This window comes from Oncorhynchus masou, chromosome 1 (assembly GCF_036934945.1).
Source record: "Oncorhynchus masou masou isolate Uvic2021 chromosome 1, UVic_Omas_1.1, whole genome shotgun sequence".
Taxonomy (NCBI): Eukaryota; Metazoa; Chordata; class Actinopteri; order Salmoniformes; family Salmonidae; genus Oncorhynchus; species Oncorhynchus masou.
In genome coordinates this window covers 42060122-42072541 of record NC_088212.1, presented here as the reverse complement: position 1 = coordinate 42072541, position 12420 = coordinate 42060122, and the positions used below count along the sequence as shown (strand labels likewise).

At 43.4% G+C, this 12420-nt stretch overlaps 1 protein-coding gene across 1 annotated transcript; it reads left to right on the top strand.

Moving 5' to 3' along the window:
• Window positions 1-1091: 1091 nt before the first annotated feature.
• LOC135553256 (fatty acid binding protein 1-B.1-like) lies at window positions 1092-3543 on the top strand. Its single transcript, XM_064985457.1, has 4 exons — window positions 1092-1158; window positions 2170-2342; window positions 2692-2784; window positions 3493-3543. The coding sequence occupies exons 1-4, from the start codon at window positions 1092-1094 to the stop codon at window positions 3541-3543; spliced, it is 384 nt and encodes a 127-aa protein (XP_064841529.1).
• Window positions 3544-12420: the final 8877 nt, after the last annotated feature.

Genomic DNA, 12420 nt, shown 5'->3' with positions numbered 1-12420 from the left:
TTTCAAGGAGCGGGACTCTAACCCAGAAGCTTACAAGAAATCTCGCTATGCCCTCCGACGAACCATAGAACAGGCAAAAAGTCAATACAGAACTAGGATCGAATCGTACTACACCAGGTCTGAAGCTCGTCAGATGTGGCAGGGCTTGCAAACTATTACATACAACAAAGGGAAGCACAGCCGAGAGCTGACCAGTGACACGAGCCATCCAGACGAGCTAAATTACCTGTGTTTTTGCATGTACATTGATTGGTTGATTACCTTAAGCTACACCAACATAAGTAACATGCATTTTTCTAAAGAAATCCAATCTGTTATTAGTTGGACTTTTTGCATCTGTTACTGAGAAGGCTGTTCCAGTTATTATTGAGACTACCTAAATCAAATAGAAGTATTTCCTGGCAGTCATTGTCATTGCAGGTTGGGGGTGATTAACGTTCTCTGTCTGGATTCCAATTTTTCAAGTTGAATTGTATGTTCACTCAACGTCAAATGAAAAGTTGAGTGAACATTAAAATTCAACTTGAGAATGTATGTTGGCTCAGCTATATGCCAAACATTTTTGCAAACTCACAATCCTATTGCAGTCTGCTGCCTTACAATTGTACATTTATTCAACTTTTTTATAGTGCAGGGAGACAAAATACACCTCTCAACTCAAAGTGCAATGTCGCCTAGTTTAATTTCAACACAGGTGTATAGCGAGATAAAGTCAAGTTGAATTTGAAATGTGTTGATTGATCCATACACTTGTATTACAATGATGAGACTGCTTATCATTTTTCTAAGGAGTCGAGGAGGCTTTGTTTATCAAATCAGATCAATGATCACTCACACGGCCAATGTAGAAGAAGAGAGGATGAGAAGTGGAGTACAATAAAGTTGACCATTGCAATGTTGATTAGTTGCCCTTGGCTGGGAAGCTGATCCTAGATCTGTGCCTACAGGCAAGTAGCAGGGAAGATATGAGGGGAGGGGTTCTCAATTGTAGACACCTTTAGTTAGTTAATGAGTGCAGGGCTGGATAGATGGGGGTATAAAGACAAGCAGGGAGCTGTGGCTGACTCAACTGTCACTGTCTTATAGTCACCATGTCTTTCTCAGGGAAATACCAGATGGAGTCACATGACAACTTTGAGTCTTTCATGAAGGCTGTTGGTAAGTCTTGCAGCTGGGTTTGTACATTTGATTAGACTTGGGGTGTACATTTCAGAAGTCGTAGTCCTTTCAGTAATGAAGATCAATGGTGACTGCGAATGCAATGGGTACTTGAAATGGTGTTAGATTTAACAACAAATTTATATATATTTTCTGAATAACTTTCACTGAATGTTTAATTTAAGACTTAGCCCAAACCAAACTAGCGGTGTTAACTATTTTGAACTTCCAGCACCAATGGGATTGTTAAATGATTTGCCTAGGCATTAATAATTGATTGTGTCATTGAGATTCAAACCCATGCTCTTCTGTCCTCTATCCGTGGAATTAATCCACTGTGCCACCAGGATGGAGTTGTCATGCATTAGTTTTGTAACTCATTGAAAGTGGATAAATTTAATCTATTCAGACCATTTCAACAGGAACAAGCACTCATTAAGATCAGGTGTGGCCAACTCACTTAAGAGAAGATGGCGTTTGTTGAAGCTGAGAACGGAATGTGTTTTGATTAATGTTGTTTTTGTATGGCAAGTACTTAGTGTTCTGAGAACATGACTGTAACTGTAACTATGAGAACCTACAGAACATTATGCTGAAGTACTGACATTCCCACAGGAGACTATTTAAAGTCAGCTGAACAACTTGAGAACATTCCCAATGTAAAATAACTAATGTTCCTCGAACTTTACCTTAAATTAAATGTTTGAACTTTCAGGAAATATTCTGATCAAATAATGAAATGCCAAGAAAATAACATTTTGTCAATTTCCTTAATGAGAATGTTCCAAAGCCAAGCACCTGTCCTGCTCCATTGCCAGAATGTGGTCTGCAAAATAACCAAGCCCTAAAACGTATGGTCCTCAGAATGTTATGTGCAAGCTGGGAATGCATTCAGATCATTGTTGCCATATTATAGTGCATCAGCGCTTTACTTCAGTAGTAATAATTCATTTACTTTTTGTAGTACTACAAAGCACCGTATATGACTCTCTCGCTGCCGCAAACATGTAGGTCTCCCTGATGAGCTTATCCAGGAGGGCAAAGACATCAAGAGCATCTCTGAGATTGAGGAGACTGGAGACCACTTCAAGGTGACTGTCACCACGGGGACAAAGATCCTCACCAACTCCTTCACCATTGGCCAGGAGACGGAGCTCGAGTCGCCGACCGGGGAGAGGGTCAATGTGGGTGGCGCATGTCACAACCCAACCATGAGTTTCATACATGTAGCCTGGGTTTATCCATCTCCCTACATATACAGCCAGTATCTAACTAAACTAAAAGTTCAGCTGATGTGGGGTCACTATGGTTAGTTCAGGTCCCAGTGATGTTGTGGGAGGACTGACTTTCGTTGGCAGAATCTCCTCTGCTCTCCAGGGAATGGGTGCACAGTTATGTCTCAAAACCAACTCACACACCTGATGCGCACTAACTTTTTTTCCTTCTCCATATATGCCCTGTTAAATTGGTCCAAGTTGACTGTAGTTGGTGACCACTGCTTTCAGATCTAACCGTTGACCTCTCCTGTTTCAGTCTGTGGTGATGAGGGAAGGTAACAAGCTGACGGCCATCCTGAATGGGATCGAATATGTCACAGAACTTACAGACGCAAACACCCTCGTCAACGTGAGTCTGGGGCATATGGCTGGGGGTTTCACGAAGCGACACAATTTCAGGGTTAATTTATACCATTAACAAAATGGTTAGTCTATGACAGTGCCGTGAACGCAATTCAACAGTTTGCTGCCGCCAATGTTCTAATTACATGCTGACCCCACCGCTCGCGTCGCAAAATAAATGTACGTGTTATTCAATCATTGCACCCACACTGCTCACGCGCCTCAGCAAGCATCTGCGTGGCCAGGTGCTAAAATAGAAATTGGTTCTATTTGATGTGCTGCAAGTCTGGCCTCTCCTCGTTGGTTCTTAGGAGCATATACCCATGTGGGTGATTGAAAGATTAAGGTCCACACTCTGGTGAGTTGTAACGTTGGTTGTCAACCGCCATATAAAGGAGGCGAGATGATGAGAAACATTCGGTTTTCTGTGGCTTAATTGTCAGAGTAGAGGACCTTGTGCATTTCAGGTAAAATAACAACCCAATGTTTATATACTAGGACAAATTAGCTAGCTAACTAAATTGCCATAAATATGAAATGCTTTTTGCCCCAAATATAACTGTTTCGGAGTTTGATATTTCAACCTGCATGTCCTGATCGCTTCTAGTGTGGGTGAACAAAATCAATGTGAGAACGAACGCGTCCGGTTTGGTAAGCATAGTGTACTGGCATGGATTTATTGAGTGTAATGATTACAGATGCTTTCTCTTTTCAGACCATGACTCTGTCTGGCATGTCATACAAGAGGACCAGCAAACGAATGTGAAGATCTACTGCACTCTTTGGATTAATAAAATGTGAAAGGCATTGAATGGTCTGGTCTCAGCATTTCATATCAATGGGTAGAACTTCAGGGGAAAATTGAAGTTTGTAATAATGAGGCAAGGTTTGAGTTGGCTGAATGTGGGATTCAATAGAATAGCATAGTTCCGTGAACATTACTCGGGCCAAAATGGATTTTCTACATTTTAATATGACTGCTTTATAGCAAATGTCAACCCAGCAGTGTAGAAATGAAGGCTTTGGTAGTTCCATCTAGTCTGTTGCAATATGGGTCAGAATCCTACCACATTGGGTGCATCAGTTTAAAAGCAGATTCCTCAATTTCCAGTTACTTTTGAAAATCAACTTTAAGGCAATGTTTTTGGACATTGCTTTCACTAGTTCCACCCCAGTGTAGCTGACAAGGGGCTAAAGGTGCACCATTTGAGGGTGACTGGTTTCCCAGCTACAGTGTGGTTGGAAAAGCTAAGGACCCTGGGACTAAACACCTCCCTCTGCAACTGGATCCTGCACTTCCTGACGGGCCGCCCCAGGTGCTAAGGGTAGGCAACACGTCTGCCACACTGATCCTCAACACTTGGGCCCCTCCTGTACTCCCTGTTCACCCACGACTGCGTGGTTAAACATGACTCCAACACCAAGTTTGAGGTGCACCACAACACCAGTGGTAGGCCTGGTCACTGACAATGAGACCTGGCAGTGTGGTGCCAGGACAACCTCTCCCTCAATGTGAGCACAACAAAGGAGCTGATCGTTGACTACAGGAAAAGGCGTGCTAAACAAGCCCCCATTAACATCAACAGAGCGAGTTTCAAGTTCCTTGGTGTCACATTACCAACGAACTCTCATGGTCCCAACACACCAAGACAGTTGCTAAGCGGGCACAACACCTTTTCCCCCACCCCCTCTGTGTTGTATACTGCTACTCGCTGTTTATCGATGCATAGTCCCTTCACATGTACAAATTACCTCCACTAACCTCTACCCCCGCATATTGACTCGGTACCGATAGCCTCGTTATTGCTACCTGTGTTTTTACTTGATTTGGTAAATATTTTATCTTAACTGCTTTGTTAAGGGCTTGTAAGGTGTACACTTGTATTTGGCGCATGTGACAAAATTTGATTTGACGTGTCATGGACGTAGGAATTGAAGGGTAGATTTGTCTGACATATTTGTATAATGTGAGGTCACTACTGCCGGCTGTTAGTTTCTTGACACCTGCCGCCATAGGTTTGTTCATGCTTATTGGCTAGTTCTTCAGGGCCTCCTCCTGTGTGTGTGTGTGTGTGTGTAGAAAATGATACTCATTCTACTTAAATATCCGTTACTCAAACTGTCTTCATAAGCTAGGCAGGATCATGTCATAAAGATGCATTTTAATCTTGCAGCTCATCCTGTGAGTTTCATGTCTTATCTCAAGGTCTTGGTGTGGGTTCACTGCAGGATGGCATAGGCCTTACACATGCAGTGTCCCACCTATTTTCCCTGCCTTCATTGTTACCATCCCCAGAGCGGTTTTAGGATGGTATAGTTTACTGTCAAAGTAATATTGAGCCATTTATACTGCACAAATATAAACACAACGTCAAGTCTTTTCATGTGCTGAAATAAAAGGTCCCAGAAATGTTCTCAAAGTGCACAAATTTGTATACATCCTTGTTAGTGAGCATTTCTCATTGTAATAAGATAATCCTTCCACCTGACAGGTGTGGCATATCAGGACAATAAAAGGCCACTAAAATGTACAGTTTTGTCAATGCCGCAGATGTCTCAAGTTGAGAGTGTGCAATTGGCATGCTGACTGCAGGACTGTCCACCAGCGCTGTTGCCAGATAATGAAATGCTAATTTCTCTACCATAAGCCACCTCCAACGTTATTTTAGAGAATTTGGCAGTACGTCCAAGCGGCCTCACAATCTCAGACCATGTGTTACCACACCAGCCTAGGACCTTGACAGCTTATTAAACAGGAGTATTTATGTCTGTAATAAAATCGTCTGTCTAGTCTATAATGACTAAAAAGTAGACTCACTCCCCACATCAGGGCTTTTTAGGTTTTATGCTGGGGGGCTCCGGGAATGCAAACGTGGTATGTAAGGGACATGTGGTTAGAAAAGTGAAGGTGCAATTCAGGGAGGGAGTTGACTTGTGTGTCCTGCTCCATCCTTAATTTTATATCTCAGAGGGCTGCAGTGTGGACCAATCTTGGAAGGCCGAGGTGGGAGGTGACAATCAAATCAGCCAATCAGAGGGAAGCAACTCTGGTGACATTTTCCTAAGGCTCCTGGACATAGCTGACCACAGCCTTCCTATCGAGTCCACCAATGAGCTGCAAGTGATGCTAGGGTTCCATGGGGTCACTTGAGAGATTGGATGATAGGATTTGTATTTCAAAGTTACCCACCCATTTACTGACCTCCTTCTTCAGTATATAGGCAACATCACTGGAAGGGAACTGGAAGGAAGGGAACTCATGCAACTCATGTATGGCAAATATTGGAGTTAAATTCTTAGCTAGATGGGACCCAGGTAGTCCTGAGACATGGTCCTAGGGCTCAGGTCCTCCGGGAGGGGAGGGAGAGAGTATTAGAGGGAGCACACTTAAATCCACACAAGACACCAGATAAGACAGATAAGACAGTGGACCACATCGATAGGCAGACCATTCCATAAAAATGGAGCTCTATTGGAGAATGCCCTGCCTCCAGCTGTTTGCTTAGAAATTCTAGGGACAATAAGGAGACCTGCGTCTTGTGACCGTAGCGTACCTGCAGGTGTGTACGGCAGGACCAAATCGGAGGGATAGGTAGGATCAAGCCTATGTATTGCTTTGTAAGTCAGCAGTAAAATCTTGATATCAGCCCTAGCCTTAACATGATGCCAGTATAGAGAGGCTAGCACTGGGGTAATTTGATACAATTCTGGTAGTCAAGATTTCAGAAGCCATGTTTAGCACTAACGGAATTTTATTTAGTGCTTTATCCGGATAGCTGGAGAGTAGAGCATTTCAGTAGTCTAATCTAGAAGTAACAAAAGCTCGTATTAGTTTTTCTGCATAATTTTTTGAAAAAAGATTACTGATTTTTGCAATGTTACAAAGATGGAAAAAGTTGTCCTTGAAATATTCTTGATGTGTTTGTCAAAAAGAGATGAGGGTCCAGAGTAATGCCGAGGTCAAAAGCAAATCAAATCAAATGTATTAATATAGCCCTTTGTGCATAGCTGATATCTCAAAGTGCTGTACAGAAACCCAGCCTAAAATCCCAAACAGCAAGCAATGCAGGTGTAGAAGCATGGTGGCGAGGAAAAAGTCCCTACAAAGGCCAAAACCTAGAACAGTTGAAACTGGAGCAGCATCCATCTATGGAGAAACATAAAAAATTACCTCTTTAACATTTAAATATAATCAGATTATCTCAGCGAAAATTGCTAAATGTTTTCTCAAGCAAAAATATTTTGAGTTAGGTGACAAACCACACAAATTACTCGCCAGACAACTTTGAAAAAAAAGTGAGTGACCGAATGATTCACAAAGTTAAATCTGCATCTGGGGAATTACTCTCTTCCCCCAAAGACATCAATGACAGATTCCGTCAATTTTATGAGACTCTATATACATCTAAAGCGGATCCTAACCCCTTAATTATGCAAACATTTTTGGAGGACTGTAATCTTCCTGCCCTGAACCAGGAAGATTTTAACGTCCTGAATAAGGAAATATCTCTTGATGAAATTCGAGAAACAATGAAATCTCTAAAGAGTGGCAAGACCTCGGGCCCAGATGGATACCCTGGTGAATTCTATAAAACATTCAGAAACATGCTCTCTCCCTACCTGCACAAAATGTTGGTTCAGGCCAGTGAGGATGGAGCTCTCCCTTCTACTTTGGATGAAGCGTTCATTACAGTTATACATAAGAAGGGTAAAGATCCGGAAGAGGTAGGGTCATACAGGCCAATATCTCTCCTTAAAACAGACCAAAAGATTTTAGCAAAAACTCTGGCTAACAGGCTTAGCACTTTAATTGGCAAATTGGTCCATTCGGACCAGACCGGCTTTATCCCTAACAGAAACTCATTCTTCAATCTCAGGCGCCTCTTCAACATTATGTATTCTCAGAGGTTACCCAACGTGGACCTTGCCGTCATATCTCTTGACGCCGAAAAGGCCTTTGACCAAGTTGAGTGGCCCTATCTATTCAAGGTCCTACATAAATGTAATATTGGAGATGGGTTCATAAATTGGATCCAGCTTTTATATAGGAACCCATGTGCCAGAATATTCACTAACCAATCATTGTCGCCCCGATTGAACCTTTACAATAATAATAATAATAATAATAATAATGCCCAGCATCTCTCTGCCTTCCTGAAGACAAATAACGTATATGAAACGCTTCAGTCTGGTTTAAGACCCCATCATAGCACTGAGACTGCACTCATGAAGGTGGTAAATTACCTTTTTAATGGTGTCAGCCCAAGGCTCTGCATCTGTCCTCGTGCTCCCAGACCTTAGTGCTGATTTTGACACCACCGATCACCACCATTTGTTAGAGTGATAGGAAACCCTAAATGGTCGACACGGACAAGTTCTTGCCTGGTTTCGATCTTATCTGTCGGAAAGATATCAGTTCATCTCTGTGGAAGGTTTGTCCTCTGACAAATCAACTGTATGTTTTGGTGTGCCTCAAGGTTCCGTTTTAGGACCGCTATTGTACCTACATGTACGCTACGGTCACAAGACGCAGGCCTCCTAATTGTCCCTAGAATTTTAAGCAAACAGCTGGAGGCGGGGCTTTCTCCTATATTTTTATGGAATGGTCTGCCTACCCATGTGAGAGACGCAAACTAGGTCTCAACCTTTAAGTCTTCACTGAAGACTCATCTCTTCAGTGGATCATAAGATTGAGTCTAGTCTGGCCCAGGAGTGTGAAGGTGAACGGAAAGGCTCTGGAGCAACGAACCGCCCTTGCTGTCTCTGCCTGGCCGGTTCCCCTCTTTCCACTGGGATTCTCTGCCTCTAACCCTATTACAGGGGCTGAGTCACTGGCTTACTAGCGCTCTTTCATGCCGTCCCTAGGAAGGGTGCGTCACTGGAGTGAGTTGAGTCACTGATTTGATCTTCCTGTCTGGGTTGCCCCCCCCCCCTTTGACAGATGGGGCCACAGTGTCTTCTGACCCCTCCTGTCTCAGCCTCCAGTATTTATGCTGCAGTAGTTTGTGTGTCAGGGGGCTAGGGTCAGTTTGTTGTGTCTGGAGTACTTCTCCTGTCTTATCCAGTGTCCTGTGTGAATTTAAGTATGCTCTCTCTAATTATCTCTTTCTCTCTCTCGGATGACCTGAGCCCTTGGACCTTGCTTCAGGACTACCTGGCATGATGACTCCTTGCTGACCTCAGTCCACCTGGCCGTGCTGCTGATCCAGTTTCAACTGTTCTGCCTGTGATTATTATTATTTGACCATGCTGGTCATTTATGAACGTTTGAACATCTTGGCCATGTTCTGTTGTAATCTCCACCCCACTAGCCTGGTTCCTGTCTAGGTTTCTTCCTAGGTTTTGGCCTTTCTAGGGAGTTTTTCCTAGCCACCATGCTTCTACACCTGCATTGCTTGCTGTTTGGGGTTTTAGGCTGGGTTTCTGTACAGCACTTTAAGATAACGGGGCGGCAGGGTAGCCTAGTGGTTAGAGCGTTGGATTAGTAACCAAAAGGTTGCAAGTTTGAATCCCCGAGCTGACAAGGTACAAATCTGTTGTTCTGCCCCTGAACAGGCAGTTAACCCACTGTTCCTAGGCCATCATTGAAAATAAGAATTTGTTCTTAACTGACTTGCCTAGTAAAATAAAGGTTTAAAAAAATATCAGCTGATGCACAAAGGGCTATATAAATACATTTGATTTGATTTTGACCTCGAAATTACTCTGGACCCTCATCTCTCTTGACAAACACATCAAGAATATTTCAAGGACAACTTTTTTCCATCTTTGTAACATTGCAAAAAATCAGTAATCTTTTGTCCAAAAATTATGTAGAAAAACTATAATCTGTGTTTTTGTTACTTCTAGATTAGACTACTGAAATGCTCTACTCTCCAGCTATCCGGATAAAGCACTAAATAAACTTCAGTTAGTGCTAAACACGGCTTCTGGAATCTTGTCTAGAACACCAACATTGTATCAAATTACTCCAGTGCTAGCATCTCTATACTGGCATCATGATAAGGCTAGGGCTGATATCAAGATTTGACTGCTAACCTACAAAGCAATACATAGGCTTGCTCCAACCTATATCTCCGATTTGGTCCTGCCGTACATACCTACACGTACGCTACGGTCACAAGACGCAGGCCTCCTAATTGTCCCTAGAATTTCTAAGCAAACAGCTGGAGGCAGAGCTTTCTCCGATAGAGCTCCATTTTTATGGAATGGTCTGCCTACCCATGTGAGAGACGCAAACTAGGTCTCAACCTTTCAGTCTTCACTGAAGACTCATCTCTTCAGTGGGTCATATGATTAAGTCTAAGTCTAGTCTGGCCCAGGAGTGTGAAGGTGAACGGTAAGGCTCTGGAGCAACGAACCACCCTTGCTGTCTCTGCCTGGCCTGTTCCCCTCTTTCCACTGGGATTCTCTGCCTCCAACCCTATTACAAGGGCTGAGTGACTGGCTTACTGGTGCTCTTTCATGCCGTCCCTAGGAGGGGTGCGTCATTTGAGTAGGTTGAGTCACAAACATGATCTTCCTGTTTGGTTTTGCGTCCCTTCTGCCTCGTGCAGTGGAGGAGATCTTTGTGGGCTATACTCAGCCTTGCCCCAGCCCCCTACACCACTAGGGTCAGTTTGTTATATCTGGTGTAATTCTCCTGTCTTATCTGGTGTCCTGTGTGGATTTAAGTATGCTCCCTCTAATACTCTCTCCCTCCCCTCCCGGAGGACCTGAGCCCTAGGACCATGTCTCAGGACGACCTGGCCAGATGACTCCTGACTGTCCCCAGTCCACCTGGTCGTACTGCTGCTCCAGATTCAACTGTTCTGCCTTTGGTTATGGAACCCTGACTTGTTCACTGGACATGCCACCTTGTCCCAGACCTGCTGTTTTCGATTCTCTGAATTGATTTTATTTGGGTGCTCAGGGTCCAATTGAGCTAAGAATTTAACTCCAATATTTGCCATACATGAGTTGCATGAGTTCCCTTCCTTCCAGTTCCCTTCCAGTGATGTTGCCTATATACTGAAGAAGGAGGTCAGTAAATGGGTGGGTAACTTTGAAATACAAATCCTATCATCCAATCTCTCAAGTGACCCCATGGAACCCTAGCATCACTTGCAGCTCATTGGTGGACTCGATAGGAAGGCTGTGGTCAGCTATGTCCAGGAGCCTTAGGAAAATGTCACCAGAGTTGCTTCCCTCTGATTGGCTGATTTGATTGTCACCTCCCACCTCGGCCTTCCAAGATTGGTCCACACTGCAGCCCTCTGAGATATAAAATTAAGGATGGAGCAGGACACACAAGTCAACTCCCTCCCTGAATTGCACCTTCACTTTTCTAACCACATGTCCCTTACATACCACGTTTGCATTCCCGGAGCCCCCCAGCATAAAACCTAAAAAGCCCTGATGTGGGGAGTGAGTCTACTTTTTAGTCATTATAGACTAGACAGACGATTTTATTACAGACATAAATACTCCTGTTTAATAAGCTGTCAAGGTCCTAGGCTGGTGTGGTAACACATGGTCTGAGATTGTGAGGCCGCTTGGACGTACTGCCAAATTCTCTAAAATAACGTTGGAGGTGGCTTATGGTAGAGAAATTAGCATTTCATTATCTGGCAACAGCGCTGGTGGACAGTCCTGCAGTCAGCATGCCAATTGCACACTCTCAACTTGAGACATCTGCGGCATTGACAAAACTGTACATTTTAGTGGCCTTTTATTGTCCTGATATGCCACACCTGTCAGGTGGAAGGATTATCTTATTACAATGAGAAATGCTCACTAACAAGGATGTATACAAATTTGTGCACTTTGAGAACATTTCTGGGACCTTTTATTTCAGCACATGAAAAGACTTGACGTTGTGTTTATATTTGTGCAGTATAAATGGATCAATATTACTTTGACAGTAAACTATACCATCCTAAAACCGCTCTGGGGATGGTAACAATGAAGGCAGGGAAAATAGGTGGGACACTGCATGTGTAAGGCCTATGCCATCCTGCAGTGAACCCACACCAAGACCTTGAGATAAGACATGAAACTCACAGGATGAGCTGCAAGATTAAAATGCATCTTTATGACATGATCCTGCCTAGCTTATGAAGACAGTTTGAGTAACGGATATTTAAGTAGAATGAGTATCATTTTCTACACACACACACACAGGAGGAGGCCCTGAAGAACTAGCCAATAAGCATGAACAAACCTATGGCGGCAGGTGTCAAGAAACTAACAGCCGGCAGTAGTGACCTCACATTATACAAATATGTCAGACAAATCTACCCTTCAATTCCTACGTCCATGACACGTCAAATCAAATTTTGTCACATGCGCCAAATACAAGTGTACACCTTACAAGCCCTTAACAAAGCAGTTAAGATAAAATATTTACCAAATCAAGTAAAAACACAGGTAGCAATAACGAGGCTATCGGTACCGAGTCAATATGCGGGGGGTAGAGGTTAGTGGAGGTAATTTGTACATGTGAAGGGACTATGCATCGATAAACAGCGAGTAGCAGTATACAACACAGAGGGGGTGGGGGAAAAGGTGTTGTGCCCGCTTAGCAACTGTCTTGGTGTGTTGGGACCATGAGAGTTCGTTGGTAATGTGACACCAAGGAACTTGAAACTCGCTCTGTTGATGT

What these genes read in the sequence shown, in the direction of transcription:
- LOC135553256 (XM_064985457.1), top strand. Translation starts at nt 1,092, where the DNA reads ATGTCTTTCTCAGGGAAATACCAGATGGAGTCACATGACAACTTTGAG. An exon ending in GTCTTTCATGAAGGCTGTTG is followed by an intron (nt 1,159 to 2,169) that starts GTAAGTCTTGCA and finishes GCAAACATGTAG; the next exon opens with GTCTCCCTGATGAGCTTATC. An exon ending in CGACCGGGGAGAGGGTCAAT is followed by an intron (nt 2,343 to 2,691) that starts GTGGGTGGCGCA and finishes CTCCTGTTTCAG; the next exon opens with TCTGTGGTGATGAGGGAAGG.